The 16,560-nt window shown below is 35.8% G+C and overlaps 1 protein-coding gene across 13 annotated transcripts in view; it reads left to right on the top strand.

The window, feature by feature from the left end:
* Nucleotides 1-16,560, top strand: part of RPS6KC1 (ribosomal protein S6 kinase C1) — a 347,664-nt gene that overhangs the window by 29,572 nt on the left and 301,532 nt on the right. For all 13 annotated transcript variants that reach the window (XM_045048944.1, XM_045048943.1, XM_023247759.2 and 10 more), the window contains exons 4-5: nt 4,167-4,282; nt 12,907-13,000. In XM_045048944.1, coding sequence (XP_044904879.1) covers nt 4,167-4,282; nt 12,907-13,000 — 210 coding nt within the window. The remainder of the gene's footprint in view (nt 1-4,166; nt 4,283-12,906; nt 13,001-16,560) is intronic.

The following is a 16,560-nucleotide window of genomic DNA, read 5'->3' as shown; positions in this document are numbered from 1 at the left end:
ATGGGATGGAGCCCCGTGTTGGGGTCTGCACTGAGCATAGAGCCTGCTTGAGATATTCTCTCTCTCCCTCCCTCTCCCCCTCTCTCCCCCTCTCCCCGTCCCCTCTCCCCGTCCCCTCTCCCCTCCCCACTTCTCTTCTTCTCCCCTCTCCCCAACTAGCATATGTGTTCTTTCTTTCAAAAAAATAATTAAAAATAATATTAAAAAAAAAAGAATCTGGACCTCTCTTTGTTTTTACCCTGAATGAATTTTTGATTCAGTTAAGAATCAGCATCAAGCTTTTCTAGCTAGTTTCTTACTGGTCAAGGACAGCTTTTCGTTCCATATAACCAGTTTTTGATTGTTGACGTTTGCATTTTTAAAAAGTTGCAAGCTCTGATATCCGGATGTTGTTCTACATAGAAAAAAAAAGAATATTCCAAAGATAGCTTATAAATCAAAGAGAGACACCCTTATTTCCAGTGATTTACCAGCTTAAATAGAATGTTTGAATCTAATTTTTCCTCCCACAGCTTTTAATAAAGAAAGCATTGTTGGGTAATTGGGAGTGGGGGACTGGCTTATATATAATGTATACGTACTCACACACGAATAATATAGTATTTAATATTGCACAGGGGCGCCTGGGTGGCTCAGTCGGTTAAGCATCTGACTTTGGCTCAGGTCATGATCTCGCGGTCTGTGAGTTCGAGCCCCGTGTCGGGCTCTGTGCTGACAGCTCAGAGTCTGGAGCCTGTTTCAGATTCTGTGTCTCCCTCTCTCTCTGATCCTCCCCCGTTCATGCTGTCTCTCCCTGTCTCAAAAATAAACGTTAAAAAAAATTAAAAAAAAAATATTGCACAGGAAACCTTCTTATGAAAAGTATGTTTTGCATTTTCTATTGCAAATTACTTATAATTTTTCTACTCTGTTCACAGGAAAATAAACATTGACCCTGTGAATGGAAATAAAAAGTGGTGATAAAGAAGTACCTGTTTATGATTTCTCATTGTTGCTGCTTTCAAGTGCAGTTTAGATGATACTAAAGGACCAACAACTAGAGAATAGCCACTAGGGTGTTGGCTACCATTGGGATGCCTGTTGGGTCTTGCTACTTTTTAAAAAAAATTAAAAAAAAAATTTTTTTTTTTTTAACGTTTATTTATTTTTGAGACAGAGAGAGACAGAGCATGAATGGGGAGGGTCAGAGAGAGGGAGACACAGAATCTGAAACAGGCTCCAGGCTCTGAGCCATCAACACAGAGCCTGACGCGGGGCTTGAACTCACGAAACGCGAGATCATGACCTGAGCCAAAGTCGGACGCGTAACTGACTGAGCCACCCAGGCGCCCCAAAAATTTTAAAATTAGGTGCCTTTGTTAAATACATTAAGGCCAGTAGTTATTCGATTAAAATTCATCTGCTTCTTTTTTGTTTATGTTACAAATAGTATTTTTTGTTACTGTTATTCTGAAATATCTTAAGAACAAAGAAGTGAGCATGTTCTTTTATCGTATTTGTTCTGATGGTAGGATTCAGTGTAATTGAACCTTTTAATACATAAGCCTTTATTTTTGGTTGTGTTCCATTCTGAAAAATATTTTAATTCATTTCTGCTTGTCCAAGTTTAGTGGAATGGAAATGCATAGATCACTAGAAGTACAACAAAGATGTGCTTTAATCTTTTTGGAAGTTGATACACTCATTGCTTGTATTTTAGTCTAGCTTAATAGGGAGGTTGGATGAATCATTGATTACACTTAGGATTGAAGCTCCCAAATTCATATGTATTTGTTTCAGCTACTAGATAATTTTTTTAGGATGTCATTAAAAAGTAGCGAGTTTTCTATTAAAATTTCTCAACAAGTACATAGTGCATTTAAAGATAATATCAGGTAGCCTTGTGGGTTAAAATACAGTATGATTTTTTTGTACATTTCCTGGATTTTTCTATAGATGTTCACAAAATTATTAATACTCATAGGCACTGGAATTAACTTTTTTGTGTAAAGCTTAAACATATTGGACTTTAATCATAAGTACCATTGTATTCTTAGTTTCTTATTTAGACAAGAAGGAATAATGGATATTTAACTGTTATTTTAACCTGTTTGGCCAGTAGATTTTTCCCAAGACTGAATAACCTAGATTTTTTCAGGCCAGAAAATTTGCTTTACGGGTAGGGGCTCTTGGAAGTTTGTTTCCAGATAATATTATTCTTAGATAAGCTAGCACATCATTTTAGATTTTTTTGGGAGAATTGAGTTTAATTGAATTGTTGCATATGACACACGAACTAATAGAAACATAGATTTAGCATAACATATATTAGGTTTGGTTTCTTATGACGAAACTTAAAACCAGATAGAGGTCAATTTCTTTCTCATGGTATGAGATCCAAAGGTAGCTTTAGGCAGGGCAGCTCTACAGTAATCAGGAATCCAAGTTCCTGCCTTGTTGCTCTGTCATTTTTAACCTCCCATGTCATAGTCCTTCCTAGAAAGGGACAAGGAAAAAGAAGACAAGGCTATCTCTTAAAGAGATTTTCAGGACGCCACAATATAACTTTTTTGTCTGTTATTGGCCAGAACTCAGTCCATGTCCACATATAACTGCTGCAAGACAAGCTGGCAATGTAGTAGTTTCTTGAGGGGGTGGGGGTTGCCATGTCCGCTGTTAGAAATTGGGGATTATTTTACTAAGGAAGAAGGTACGAACAGATACTGGGCTGGCAACTGGCAGCCTGTTGTATAGTATAAATAAAGCAGCGTTTTGAATGTTAGAGATCCTCTAATTGACTGCCGCTTGCTGGTTAACCTTTACTGGGCTCTGGGCTCTTTGATGATGCTGATAAAAGTTAGGGACTCATTCCCTAGGAAGATGTAGCTGTGGACACATGCGTGGAATTTTGTAGGATTGCTGTCTTTGGAACTCATCCATTAAGGCAAGCAGTTTATTTATGGATCACTGTTAAGATTTTTTATTAATGAAAAGTGACTGTCTTCTAGGAAAGAATGTTCCACTGTTAAAAGACCGTTCTTTCTCACTGACATAGTCAAGTATGAGTTAATTAGCAGGCTCTGTATGCTAGATATTGTGATGATACTTCAACATTCAGAGGCATTGTGATTAATTTCTTAAGTGCTAGTTATGTGCCTGTCGTGGGACTGGAAGTCTTAAGTACATTGTTTATTTTCTCCATTTTACAAATGAAGAAATTATCTAAGATTTTATAGCTAGTGAGTGAGAGAGCTGGAATTTACACCCAGGTCTAACTCTAAAACCATTTCTGAAGTAGACACTTCCCCATAAGCATGAGACGCATTGAGCTGAGGGTATTTAGTGGTTCAGTGTCAAATTCTTGTCTTGGTTTACATAATGAGGAATCTCTTTGTGCCTCAGTTTTCTGTTAACGTTTTGCAGAGCCACTTAAAATGTGATGGTGCTCCTCTTTTTATTTTGTATTTTTTAAGCCTGAATTGCAATCAGTGTGATACGTGAGCCATGACAAGTGTCAACTGGTAATCTGATCTAAGAGTAGTACAAAATAATCATATTTTAAAATGTCTTATCAGCATTCAAATTGCATATAGCATTGAAAAAAATTCTATGAAAACCACCTCTCGATCACCTTGTAAATCAGAGCTCACTGGTGCTGTGAGTACTGTCTTTCTTTCCATAAGCCTGCTGTCACGCGCACATGGAGTTTGGCTTAAAAGCTTTTTGCTTCAAGCTGAGGGTTTTGACCCCACTGATATACAGATGTTCTCATAATTTCCTCTCTTCGGCTCCTTTATAAATCAAAAAGAGTGGGAAAAGGGAAAATTATATGAGTAATTACAGTATGAAATTACTGTGGAAAATCATTTCATTTCTTTATAATTCTCTTTTCAACTTGAGTTTCAAATCACCAGCTTCTTAAACGTTGTTTCTTACATTGACAGGCCTTCGACTATGGCTGCACCACTGATTTATCAGTTGACACTTCTGCCTTTTGTTTTATGAGAAACATTATTTTCTTTCTTAGTGAGAGTACCTCTGACTCCGATTGTGCAGACTTGACTTTAGAAGACTGTGTAGTAAGGCAGTGATAGGCCTGTCACTTCTTTCTGATCTGTGAACGTAAACTTTCACTAACTGACGTTTGATCCTTCCTTCCTTAAGTCTTGATTCTTATTTCATTCTAGGACGATTTGATGAAACTGTCATCGAAGAGAGAAGACAGTGTGCAGAAGATTTGCTACAGTTCTCTGCCAATATCCCCGCTCTTTATAACAGTAAACAGCTTGAAGATTTTTTCAAGGTTTGACAGTCTTCCTGAAATATTTTGTACTTTATTAAATATTTCTGTTTTCTAATTTGTCGTAAGGCAGGATTCAAGTTTTTTTGTTTTTTTTTTTTTACAAAACGTCACTTACTATTGGATTTCATTACTCACTGAAATAAGTAGAAGTTAGTAGCTAAACAACAATGTCTTTGGCATATCTTCTGATTTTAGTGTAGAAATGGATACACTAGGATACCTTTTGATTCATAGGTTTTAAAAAATTGGTGCAGAGGGCTTAGAGATTATCTCATGCACTCTATCATAATTGAAATACATTAAAAAAATTTAAGTATCATGAAATTTCAGTTGCTGCATTCACTTTTCGAGGTGTCTTTCAGTGGTAGACTCTTTGGGATAGAAACCACTGTAAGTTGATACTCAATTTGTTATAATTGTACTACTTTGTATTAGAGATAGACCAAAAATGGTCACTATACAATTTTAGAGAAGTAGGTTAGTACAAATTATATTACCAGAATCATTGGATATGAGTATTTTCAGTTTCTTGACATGTAAGGTTTTCATTCTGTGTTCTTTATCATTTTAATTAAAAAATTTTTTAATGTTTATTTATTTTTGAGAGAGAGAGAGAGAAAGCGGGGGAGGTGCACAGAGAGAGGGAGACACAGAGTCAGAAGCAGGCTTCAGGTTCCAAGCTAACAGCACAGAGCCTGATGCAGGGCTTGAACCCACAAACTGTGAGGTCATGACCTGAGCCAAAGTCTGACCCTCAACTGACTGAGCCACCCAGGTGCCCCATGAGTTCTTTATAATTTTATATAATTTTACAGTTTTCTGATTTATTCTGCATTGAACCTGTGCAAGTCGTCAGTTGGTATCAATGTCTTTAATGACCACAGTTTTCCTATTGCCTTTAGACTTCTAGAAAAAAGCTAGGTGATTGTGCCATACTTGTTTTTTTTCTTCTTTGTGTAAATGTAATTTATTTGTATAAATGCAATTTGTTAGAACATACAGCCAGTGAGGTATATGAGTAGTGGGAGTTTTAAATTTCCTGATGGCAGTGGATCTACCAAAGGAAAATATTTTTTATGAAGAATATTTTATGAAAATAAAATATGAAAATATTTTAATTTACTGAAGAGAGTTGATGTTTTGAAAAATATTACAGACTTGTGACTACAGTAATAGAAGTAGTAATAGGAAAGTTTATAGTAACAAGATTTCTAGTGATTGACTTTGTTGCTTAATTTTTCATTACTGTGTGAACTAGGCCAAGATGATGAATGTGGCTTTGTTTATGGTATACTGCAGATCTTTAGGATAGAAGGCCAAATCAAATTGGTACAGTATTTGCCCTTTGTTGTTCTTGGTTACAACCGTATCTATGTGGCAAGGAGTCTATGCTTATAGAAAAAGGCAGCTTTATTAAGCAAGAAGGATATGACTTTATAGAAGTTGTGAAAAGCAGTCATGCAAATTATCACATGCCAAGGGCTAAAAAAAATCAGTCTAGGAAAATAGGAGTCAGATCTTAGACCTTGAAGAATTTAGATAAAAGTTACCTGTTCATTCTGTTTCCTTTGGATCTGGCAATTCCTAATTGTAAGTGCTGCTGGATGATACTTTTTAGGCTTTGTGCAGTGAGAGACAGAAGAAGAGAAAAGAATACATTGGGCACTTCAAGGGAGGTCAAGCTAGTTTTAGAAAATGTATTAGAAATACTTTAGGTAGTCTGCTGGGCAAGAGAGGGATACTGATTGGGTATTATCACAGCAGTAGTAGTCCGTCTCTAAATAAACAATGAAAAAGCTTAACCGTATTAACTTAAACAAGAAAGGGGTGTCTTTGCCTCTTACAACGGGAAGTTGAGTGAGGAAGATAGGATGTCGCTGGCACAGAGCTCAATAATGTCCTCCAGAGCCTTAGCTTCAGCTTCCTTGTTTGGGGCGTGAAAGGAAAAGGGCCAATAAATGAATACATGCCAGTTTTTAAAAGCTTTCCTAGACATTCTGTCTAGAGGTAGTCCTTCTTACATCCAGTAGGCCAGAACTGGGTTACAGGACTGTCTGTAGCTTCAGAAAAGTCTGGGTGTGTGACTCTTTTGGCTTTCTAGTTCTGATTGTGGATGAAGGTATGAACGGGAGGTTTTTGGGTAGTCAGGTCACAGGGTGTGCTACAATAACGTGTAGGTTTTTTGTTTGTTTGTTTGTGTGTTTGTGGAAACATTGATGGTATTTACCACATTGCAAATGACCACATAGTCAAATGATTTGATTTTTTTTTTTTTAACATACACAGGAGTAGAAGGAGTGCTACAAAGTGCTAGAATGAGCCTCTGTTACTCATTACTCATCTTAAAAAATTACCAGTTTATTGCCAAATGTTTTTCATCTATACCTTTCCATGTGTATTCTTTGCTGTTTATGTATATGTATGTATGTTTGTATGTATATACGCATTTACAGTTTTATTGACATACTTTAAAATTTATCAATTGTAAGTGTACCATTCAGTGACTTTCAGTAAATTTATAGAGTTGTGCAACTGTCACATTTCTGCCACCTAAGCAAGTTTCTCTGTGCCCCTTTACTGGCAGTCTCCTTTTCCAGCCCCGTCCCTAGGTAACTACTTACCTGTTTTCTGACTATAGATTTACCTTTTCAGGACATTTCAATTACACCGAATCACACAGTATGTGGTCTTTTGTTTTTTTTTTTTTAATTTTTTTTTTTCAACGTTTATTTATTTTTGGGACAGAGAGAGACAGAGCATGAACGGGGGAGGGGCAGAGAGAGAGGGAGACACAGAATCGGAAACAGGCTCCAGGCTCCGAGTCATCAGCCCAGAGCCTGACGCGGGGCCCGAACTCACGGACCGTGAGATCGTGACCTGGCTGAAGTCGGACACTCAACCGACTGCGCCACCCAGGCGCCCCAGTATGTGGTCTTTTGTTCTGGTTTCTTTCACTTAATGTTTTCACATAATGTTTTGAGTTTTATCCACATTCTATCACGTATCAGTCTTCTGTTCCTTTATGTCGCTGGAAAGTATTCTGTTATATAGATCATACTATGTTTTGTTTATCCATTGGCAAATTGACAGACATTTGGTTTGTTTTCAGTTTTTTGGGCCTTTGTCTAGTATTGCTGCCAACAAATCTGTGTGTAGATATATGTTTTCATGTCTCTTGGGTAGATTCTGAAGAGTGGAATTGCTGGGTCTTATGGTAAGTTTATGTTTTTAAGAAACTGCCAAACTGTTCTCCAGAGTGACCATACTGTTTTAGATTCCCCAGCAATGTATGAAGGCTCTGGTTCTTACTCAATTTCACCAACACTTAGTATTGTATGATTTTTAAATTTATAGTTTTTCTAGTATGTATATCGTGGTATTTCACTGTAGTATTATTTCCATTTCCTAATGGCTAATGATGATGACCTTGTTTTCAAGCTCAAGTTTATTTCTTCAAGTTTATTCAAGTTTATTTCTTGACTTTTGACGTCTTCTATTGATCTGCGTGCCTGTTTTTATAACAGTACTGTATTGTCTTGATTATTGTAGTTTTATAACAAGTTTTGAAATTGGATAGTGTAGGTTGTCTCACTTTATTCATACTTTTGCAGAATTGTTACAGTGATTTCGAATCGTTTGAATTTCCATAAAAATTTTAGCATCAGCTTGTCCATAACAACAAGAAATTCTGATGGAATTTTGGTTGGAATTGTATTAAGTCTATAGTTTGGGGAAAATTATTATTTTAACAACATTGTCTTCCAACCCATGAACATGAAATGACTCCATTTATTTAGGCATTCTTTAATTAGTCTCAGCAGTGTTTTACAGTTTTCAGTGTATAAGTCTGGCCCTTCTTTGGTTAAAATTACTCTAAGCATTTTATGCTGTCGTGAGTGGTTTACAGGTTTAATCTATGTTGCAGCATGTATCAATACTCCATTCCTTTTTGGCGCCTATATAGTATTCCTTTGTATGGCTAGTGATATGCTACATTTTGTTTTTCCATTCATCAATTGATGCACATTTGGGTTGTCTCTCCCTTTTGGTTATTATGAATGATGTTGTTAATGACTATTGGCATATAAGTTTTTTGTGTGGACATACCTTTTCATTTCTCTTAGGTATATACATAGTATTGGAATTGATCTGGGAGGATTTCAAATTTTAATTCAGTTTATTTACTTGTTATAGGTCTATCATGATATTCTCCTTCTACTTGAATCAACTTTGGTAATTTGTCCCTTCCCAGGAACTTTTCATCTAAATTGTGTAATTTGTTGGCATAAATTGTTCACAGTATTCCCCCAGAACGCCTTTGATTTCTATGGGTATGTTAGTGATGTCCCTCTTTCATTCATGATTTTGGTAATTTGTATCTGGTGTATTTTTTTCTTGGTCAGTCTACCTAAAAGTTTGATATTTTTGTTGATTTTTTTCAAAAGACCAACTTGGTTTCATTACTTTCTCTCTATTTTCTCTATTTTATTTTGATTTCTGCTCTAAACTTTATTTCTTTCCTTTTGCTTGCTTTGGATTTACTTTGTTCTTTATCTAATTCTTTAGTTCCTTAAAGTGGAAGTTTAGATTACTGATTTGAGATGGTTATTCTTATCTAACATGGGTGTTTACAACTATAAATTTTTCTTTTAGCACTACTTGAGCCTCATCCCATAGCCTTTCACACTTTGTTTTTATTTTTATTCAGTTTAATGCATTTTCTGCTTTCGTGATTTTTTTCTGTAGACTCTTTGGTTATTTAGAAAAGTGTTCTTTAATTTCCAAGTATTTGTTAATTTTTAAAGTTTCTCTTATTGTTGAATTCTAATTTTGTTTTCTTGTGGTCGTGGTCAGAACGCATGTATGATTTCAGTTCTTTTAAATATATTGAGACCTGATTTATTTCTTAGCATATGAACTATCCTGGAGAATGTTGCATGTGTGCTTGGAAGGAGTGTATATTCTGTTGTCAGGTGGAATTTTATGTAAATTTTAGTTAGTTCAAGTTAGTTGTTAGTGATCTTTAAGTCTTCCGTATCTTTGCTAGTTTTCTGTCTAGTTCTGTCAGTTATTAAGAGTAAGATATTGAAACCTCCAGTTAATTGTTGAGGTTTCTTTCTTTTTCCTTTTTTAATGTTTATTTTTGAGAGAGAGAGAGAGAGAGAGAGTCGGTTAAACGTCCAACTTCGGCTCAGGTCATGATTTCCCGGTGAGTTCGAGCCCTGTGTCAGTCTCTGTGCTGACAGCTCAGATCCTGGAGCCTTCTTCTGATTCTGTGTCTCCCTCTCTCTCTGCCTCTCTCCCACTCACGCCTCTGTCTCTTTCTCTCTCAAAAGGAAATAAACATTAAAAAAAATTTAATTGGCAGTGTGTAACTGCTGATATCTCTTCTCAATTTTATTTTATTTTATTTTATTTTATTTTATTTTTTTTAAAAATTTTTTTTCAACGTTTTTTATTTATTTTTGGGACAGAGAGAGACAGAGCATGAACGGGGGAGGGGCAGAGAGAGAGGGAGACACAGAATCGGAAACAGGCTCCAGGCTCTGAGCCATCAGCCCCGAGCCCGACGCGGGGCTCGAACTCACGGACCGCGAGATCGTGACCTGGCTGAAGTCGGACGCTTAACCGACTGTGCCACCCAGGCGCCCCTCTCTTCTCAATTTTAAATTTTCATTGTATTTTTAAACCTCGCTAACTAGGGGTTAGTCCTATAACAGCATAGCTTAGTGGTCAGCCAGTGATTGGTCTTTGTATTTAAACACTTTGTTCCAGTATATGCTTCTTCCATATGCTGATGTTTCTTGATATATTTTCAGAGTTCAGGCAGTTTTTAAGTTTGCCCTGGATTTTGTTTATCTTTGAGATCTCTTACATTTCCTCTGTGTGTGTGCGCACCATTGTGGTTTGTTGGGGATTTGTAGATAGCTTGATTCTTCTCTAGTCTCTCCTGTATGGGTGAGTAGAGAGCTTGTTAAGAACCCGTATGGTTGTGTACTTTCTGTAGCTCCCTGTGAAATGTCTGGCTAATACGCTGGTCCTTTGCTTGCTGGAACCTCATGCTTGCTGAGCCACTGTGCATTGGTGCTGGGATCGCTACTATTACTGATAATACTGTTTGGGGTGGACGACTTCTGTGCTTCAGTCCAAATCATGCTTGCCTCCTCTGCAAGTGAATCTGCTGAATTTCAAGGCTTGTCTTGCCCTTGTATAATTACCATGGGAACCCAGCTGGGACAGAAGGTGGGAGCAACCCCAGGCAAGAATACCACAGGCTCCCACAGTTCTTACCTGTGATTTTGTGGTTTTTTATGGGTAACCACTTCTTCATTCGTTATATGTTTTTGGTCAATTTCCAGAGCACTCAGATGGTCGTTTTGACATTTTTCTCCAGTTGTATCATTGTCTTTTGGGGAGAGCATTTGCTGATCTACTTATTCTATTATACCTGGACTCCTTCACCCCTAGGTTGACATTTCATTAACAAAAAACTTTGAGATGCTGTGTAATAAATTTCTTTCTACTGCATAGTAAAGAACGCCTAGTGGTTAATGTTTTTGATCGAGAGATTAAAATAGCAATTAATCTAGAGATTTAACGTAGAGATTAAAATACAATTGTGGCGTATTTCTCCACTACGTACCTTGAGTTCCTATGGAAAGTTTTTTATTATTTTGTTTAATTAAAGATTTATTCTGTATTTGTTGTTTATTAAATGAAGTAAATAAAATTTCTCTAAGATTGTGAGCTAAAATAGCTTTTTGTATTCTTTAGTATTGTGTTTTTATTTTATCTTGTGAACAGATCTATATCAGCTAATATTAACAAATAAAAAATGAGTGCTTATGTTGTTCTAAACACTTTACATGTATAAAGTCTTTTAGTCCTGACAACATATTAAGTTATAAATAATAATTCCATTTTATAGATAGGTAACAAAGTCCACATCTCTGATAGTAGAAGAGGTAGTTAATGGTTGAAAGGCACTTTCTGTAAACTGAGATTATAAATAAAATCAGCTTTGTCTGGTAAAATTCTCAGAATATTTGCAGATTTGCTTAAGATTTGGTTTATGGCTTAGTCTAAAATAGAGACTCTTCTTTTTTGGAGAAAAATTCAGATACAAACTGTGATTTGAATATTTTAATTCACAAATAGAATAAAGTGTATAAATTCTTGCTTCTAAAGGGAATAATTGTTTTTAAAGTTTCAGTTCATTTAACACTCTGGGAAGTAAAATTTGGTAATTTTAGAGGAACCATTTCAAATTTCTCTTTCTTAAAGATAAGCTGGTAGGGAGACTTTTGATTATAACTAAAGATAGTTAAGTTCTTTGTGCTGAAGGAGAGAGGAAGAAGAGGTCTTGTATTTTTCGTGGGTTTTACTATCCTGGTAGTAGTGTTTGGGGACATAGAACTGTTGGTGGAAGGTAGAATGAAAGATGTTACGGAGCAAAAGAGCTATTATTTTAGTTATAATTATTTAAGGATTTTAAGTCCTTATACTCATGATTGAAACAGTCGTAAAACCACAGCACAAAACATACCAGCACCACTTTCTTGATAAATAGCATTTTCTAGTTGCACACGGAGTGAGAGAAAACAGTTTTTTGAAGGTTGAATTCGCAAACCTAGATACAGAATTAAAATAATGGTCACATAAGGAATCAAAATAGTTTTTATATTTTATTAAAATATAGTTATTTTATAGTTATTAAAAATGTGTTGCTTTGGGGCACCTGGGTGGCTTAGTCAATTAAGTGTCCGACTTTGGCTCAAGTCATGATCTCATGGTTCGTGGGTTCAAGCCCCGTGTCAGGCTCTGTGCTGACAGCTCAGAGCCTAGAGCTTGCTTCAGATTCTGTGTCTCTCTCTCTCTCTGCCCCTCCCCCATTCATGCTCTCTCTCTGTCTCTCAAAAATAATAAATAAATGTTTAAAAAAATGTGTTGCTTTAATACAAATATCTTAGGTTTGTTTTGTTTTATATTATGTCTAAATAGGTTTCAAATTTAGGGTGCTTCTGGAATCACTGAGGTGCTATGTGATATATGTTAGTTTTTAATTTGATAAAATTAAATGACTTCTAATAGAGTCCCATCATTTATCACTAAATAGAATGACCAGACACTAAGGATGTTGAGTAATAGTCTGTAGCTGGTGTGTGTGTGTCTGTGTGTGTTTTCTGCATTTTTTTAAATGAGTACTTTAGATAGGTTTTTATACATATGCTTTTATAAAAAGGCACATGATATAAACATGATAATATTCCTTTTGAATTCGCATTGGTTAATGCTAGATTTTAATAATAGATTGTTTTTTAGAGTAGTTTAGTTTACAGAAAAATTGTGAGGAAAATATAGTGCTTTTCTGTATACCCCTTTCCCTTTCACAGAGATTCCCCTATTATTAACATCTTGCATTGGTGTGGTACATTTTTTACAGTTGATGAATCAATATTGATATTTCTATTGATTTTTTAAAAGCAAATGTAATCTGGTTTAACAGATGAATGGTTTCTGTAATTCTTATACGTACTCAGTTGAGATAACTATTGTTAATTTATTACTCATTTAAAAATAAAACCCTTACTGACAATGATACACAATTATTCTTCTCTTTTTAGGGTGGAATAGTTAATGATGGTTCTGAATTGATTGGACCTGCGGAAGCTTATTCAGATTCCCTTGTTGATAGCTTTCCGGAGTGTAGTACTGAAGGTAGGATATTTTAATTTTTTTTCATTGCAGTGGTTTTGATTGCAGAAGACTATAAATCGTATTTGAATTGCAAAAGAATAGATGGCTGTAGGAATTTGAGAGTATTTTATCAATTCTAAGATGCTTTTTGTTCTTCACGTTTTAGTAGTATCACCTAGTATCACTTGGTGCGTGATATTGGGTTGATGATACCTTCTTACATTTAATTGACAGCTTTTTTCTTTCTTAGTGACATATAAAATAATGATTTATCCTACATCTAATGACATATTAGATTTGATGAAATATGGCATAATAAGTGTTCAGAATTTATATTGTCTGGTGTAAGAATACCTTGCTAAAGTTTATTTAGCAGCATCTGACTTTTAGACAATTAATTTCAAAACTGGCTTTAAAAGTTTAGTCATGTTCCTAGAAAGAGTAAACCTAAGGCAGTTCTAGTGTTTTTAGTATGTTTTATAATCACATAAGTCTAAACCAAAGCAGTTTTTTAAATTCTAATCACTTTAATTCAAGAATGCATAATCTCTTGTTTTATTCCTTTGTTAAGCCATCCTTGAATTTTTATGAAGATTTAAAATACATACACTTTGGTCTTTAGATTTCCTTAGCTAGTTTTCATCCAGGGAAGATTTTGGAATGAAAAAAAAAAAAAAAAAAAGATTTGGGGATAGGGAGGGAGAGTCTTTAAAAATAGGTAATTAGATTTGTTTGAAGTGGCTTAGGTTTGGTTTATATAAAAGTAAAATCATAGACTAGCAATTTCTTGATCGCTTTCATGAATAACAGTTTATGGCTGAGGAGGATGCTTTATGACTCTAATATGGGAGGTAGCCGTAATTTCATTGTAGTGATGTTTTTGTGGGGATATGTACTGATGTCATACATCAACAGACACACTGATATAGATTTCTTGCTGTACATTGGCATCTTAATTTGGGAGGAACAGCAAATTCCCATTCGTTGTGTAGGCTGAATCTTTTGGTGCTACCACATTGAGAAGTGATGAGCTCTTCTTGTTTTTCACTGTGGCTCCCCTTGACTTAAAAGCAAAGTCTGTTCATCTACACCTAGTGTTCTGTGGTTTTGTATGGGCACCTTAGGCCCAGCGGTTTCCATTAGATCCTCAATACTTTTGACTCCATACTAAATCATAAATCAGCCAAGGTTGTAGAAAAACATTGCTTACAGTAATTTGTTCACATGTATTTATTTACATTGTACATACTTATAATCCATTATGTTTTTCGGAAAAAACAAATACCTTTTTCCTGTGACCTGTTTTGATCTGTGACCCTTGCTAGGCTTTGGAAAACCTACTCCCTGCTGGGGATCCCAATGTGATTGTTTCTAGAGCTAGTTTCTTGGAAGGTAACTTATTTGGGATAACCAGATCTGGCTGTTGCCTCAGAGATACTCTGCTCCTGAGAAGAGGGAGAAGGTATTTTCTCCCTGTAAATGTGGTGATTTGGTGACATCCAATAGTGGACAAATAGAGTTACAAAGATTCATAGGAGAGTGTTCAATGAGGAGTACAGTTCTTAGAAATTTTAGAATGTTTCTTCGTTTCTCTCCTCTTGTGTTTTGTTATAGGAATCTAAGGTTACGTGATTTGGGAATTGTGATATTCTTTTAATATTCATAATAATCCTTTTTTACTAGGTGAGAGTCAGCCATGATGGGAGATGTATATCTCAGGAACCTATTCTAGTGTAAGGTCGTCATGGATGGGAATGATACATAGGTCTTTTGTCCTTTTTTATAGTCTGGAAGAGAAGAGAGGAGCATTATTATTAGGAATGAGTTTTCTTGGGATGGTGTTCTAGAATATGGAAGAATGTTCAGAGTTCAAATGTGACTGTGGTAAAAATGTGGTAAAAAAAAAAAAAATAGGATGAGCTTGTAATTTGTTGTCCAGAGTGGGACACTTCTGAGAAGTAGAGAGGGTACTTTAATAAGTACAAGACAACAAGCTTAAACTAGGACTGCCTCTGGTACACTGGGGCCATATGGGCCATTCTTCCTAAAACAGTTGTTTCGGAATTTACCTTTTGAAGTTTCAAAAAGATGGGTTTTCCTTGAAAGGATTTATCTTTTTTTTTTTTTCCTAGTTTTATTTATTTGAGAGAAAGCGTGGGCGAGTGGGGGTGGGGGAGAGGGACAGAGAGAGAGGGAGAGAGAGAATCCCTTCCCACCCCCATGCAGGGCTTGACCTTACAAACCATGAGATCATGACCTGAGCTGAAATCAAGAGTCCGACGCCCCACCTACTGAGCCACCCAGGTGCCCCACGAAAGGATTTATCTTTTAGGAATATGCTTTTATGAGAGAAATTAGGGGCTACCTTTTTGTTAAAAACATCAGAAAAGACTTAACGCTACCTAAAAGTAATACTGACATTTTATCCTTTCAGTGCATAGCTTAGTTTTCCAGCTGTATTACCATCTCTGAAACACACTGTGATCCATGAAGAATGCAAAACCTGGAACTGGAAAAGCAGTTAAAGCTTAGATTTTTTTTAATCCCCCCCTCCCTTTAAAAGCCTTTACGCCTGACTAATTAATCCTGCTGAAAGACCTTGTTGACAAATACAGATCGGAGTGTCAAACAGCTTGCAAATTCATTGTTATTTGAGAGGGGAAATGACTTTTAAATATCATGAGATTGTCTGGCATACTGGGTAAGTGGAAGATATACTTTCCTACCAAAAGGTCTGCAAACCCCAGAGACAACCAAGGGAGAGGGCCTGTGCTAGCAAAAGAGCAGGGAAAGCTGGCAGCCAGCCAAGCCCCACAGGTATGCAGTGAAACAGAGGGTTGTAGAGGGATTGTGGTGGCAAGTGCTCGGGGTTTGGATTTAGAGCCAAAATGTGAGGAGGTGATTCACTCCATAACATCTCCTCTGAGTGTAGTATTTTAAACGGTGTTTCAAAGGTGTATTCATTTTTCACACTTGTGATTTAGTTTGCCAGTGAAATGAGCCAGAGGGGCAAATCTTAATATATAGTCTGCTGTTTCAAGGTCCTTCAGTAGAGTGAGAATGACATGGCAAGTATATCACCTCTCAGAGAACAGATGTAGAGGCTAAGTGATCATTATTTTTATTAGTACCATAAAAATGCAATCAACAGGTCTTAATTTACCTTGAAGGAAAGTTTTCTGAGGAAAACATAAAGAGCTGGATTAATGACTTTGAAAAAAATTATCATTTGATTGTAATGGGATAGTGGAAACCCCTTTAAGGTTCCATAAAACCAATAATTTGGTGATTAACTGGTAAGTGTATTTTATCTAATATGAAATTGAGAATTATAAAATTATTCAGTAGGTTTTTAGATAAAAAGTTTATATTGTTTTATGTTTCTAAAATGAAATGCTGGTTACTTTTCATATCCTTTGTCCAGAGAAATTAAACTATATATATATTTAAAGATGAAAGAAGATTTACTTGATTGTTAACATCTTATTTCCTTTTTAAACTTGCATCTTTTCGTTTGATTAAACTTAGCTATGAAGTTACCATGACATTTGTAGAAACCTGGCCAAAATGGTGCATGGGAA

This window comes from Felis catus, chromosome F1, assembly GCF_018350175.1.
Source record: "Felis catus isolate Fca126 chromosome F1, F.catus_Fca126_mat1.0, whole genome shotgun sequence".
Lineage (NCBI taxonomy): Eukaryota > Metazoa > Chordata > Mammalia > Carnivora > Felidae > Felis > Felis catus.
The sequence above is the reverse complement of the archived record's forward strand: the minus strand, read 5'-3'. Positions and strand labels throughout refer to the sequence as shown.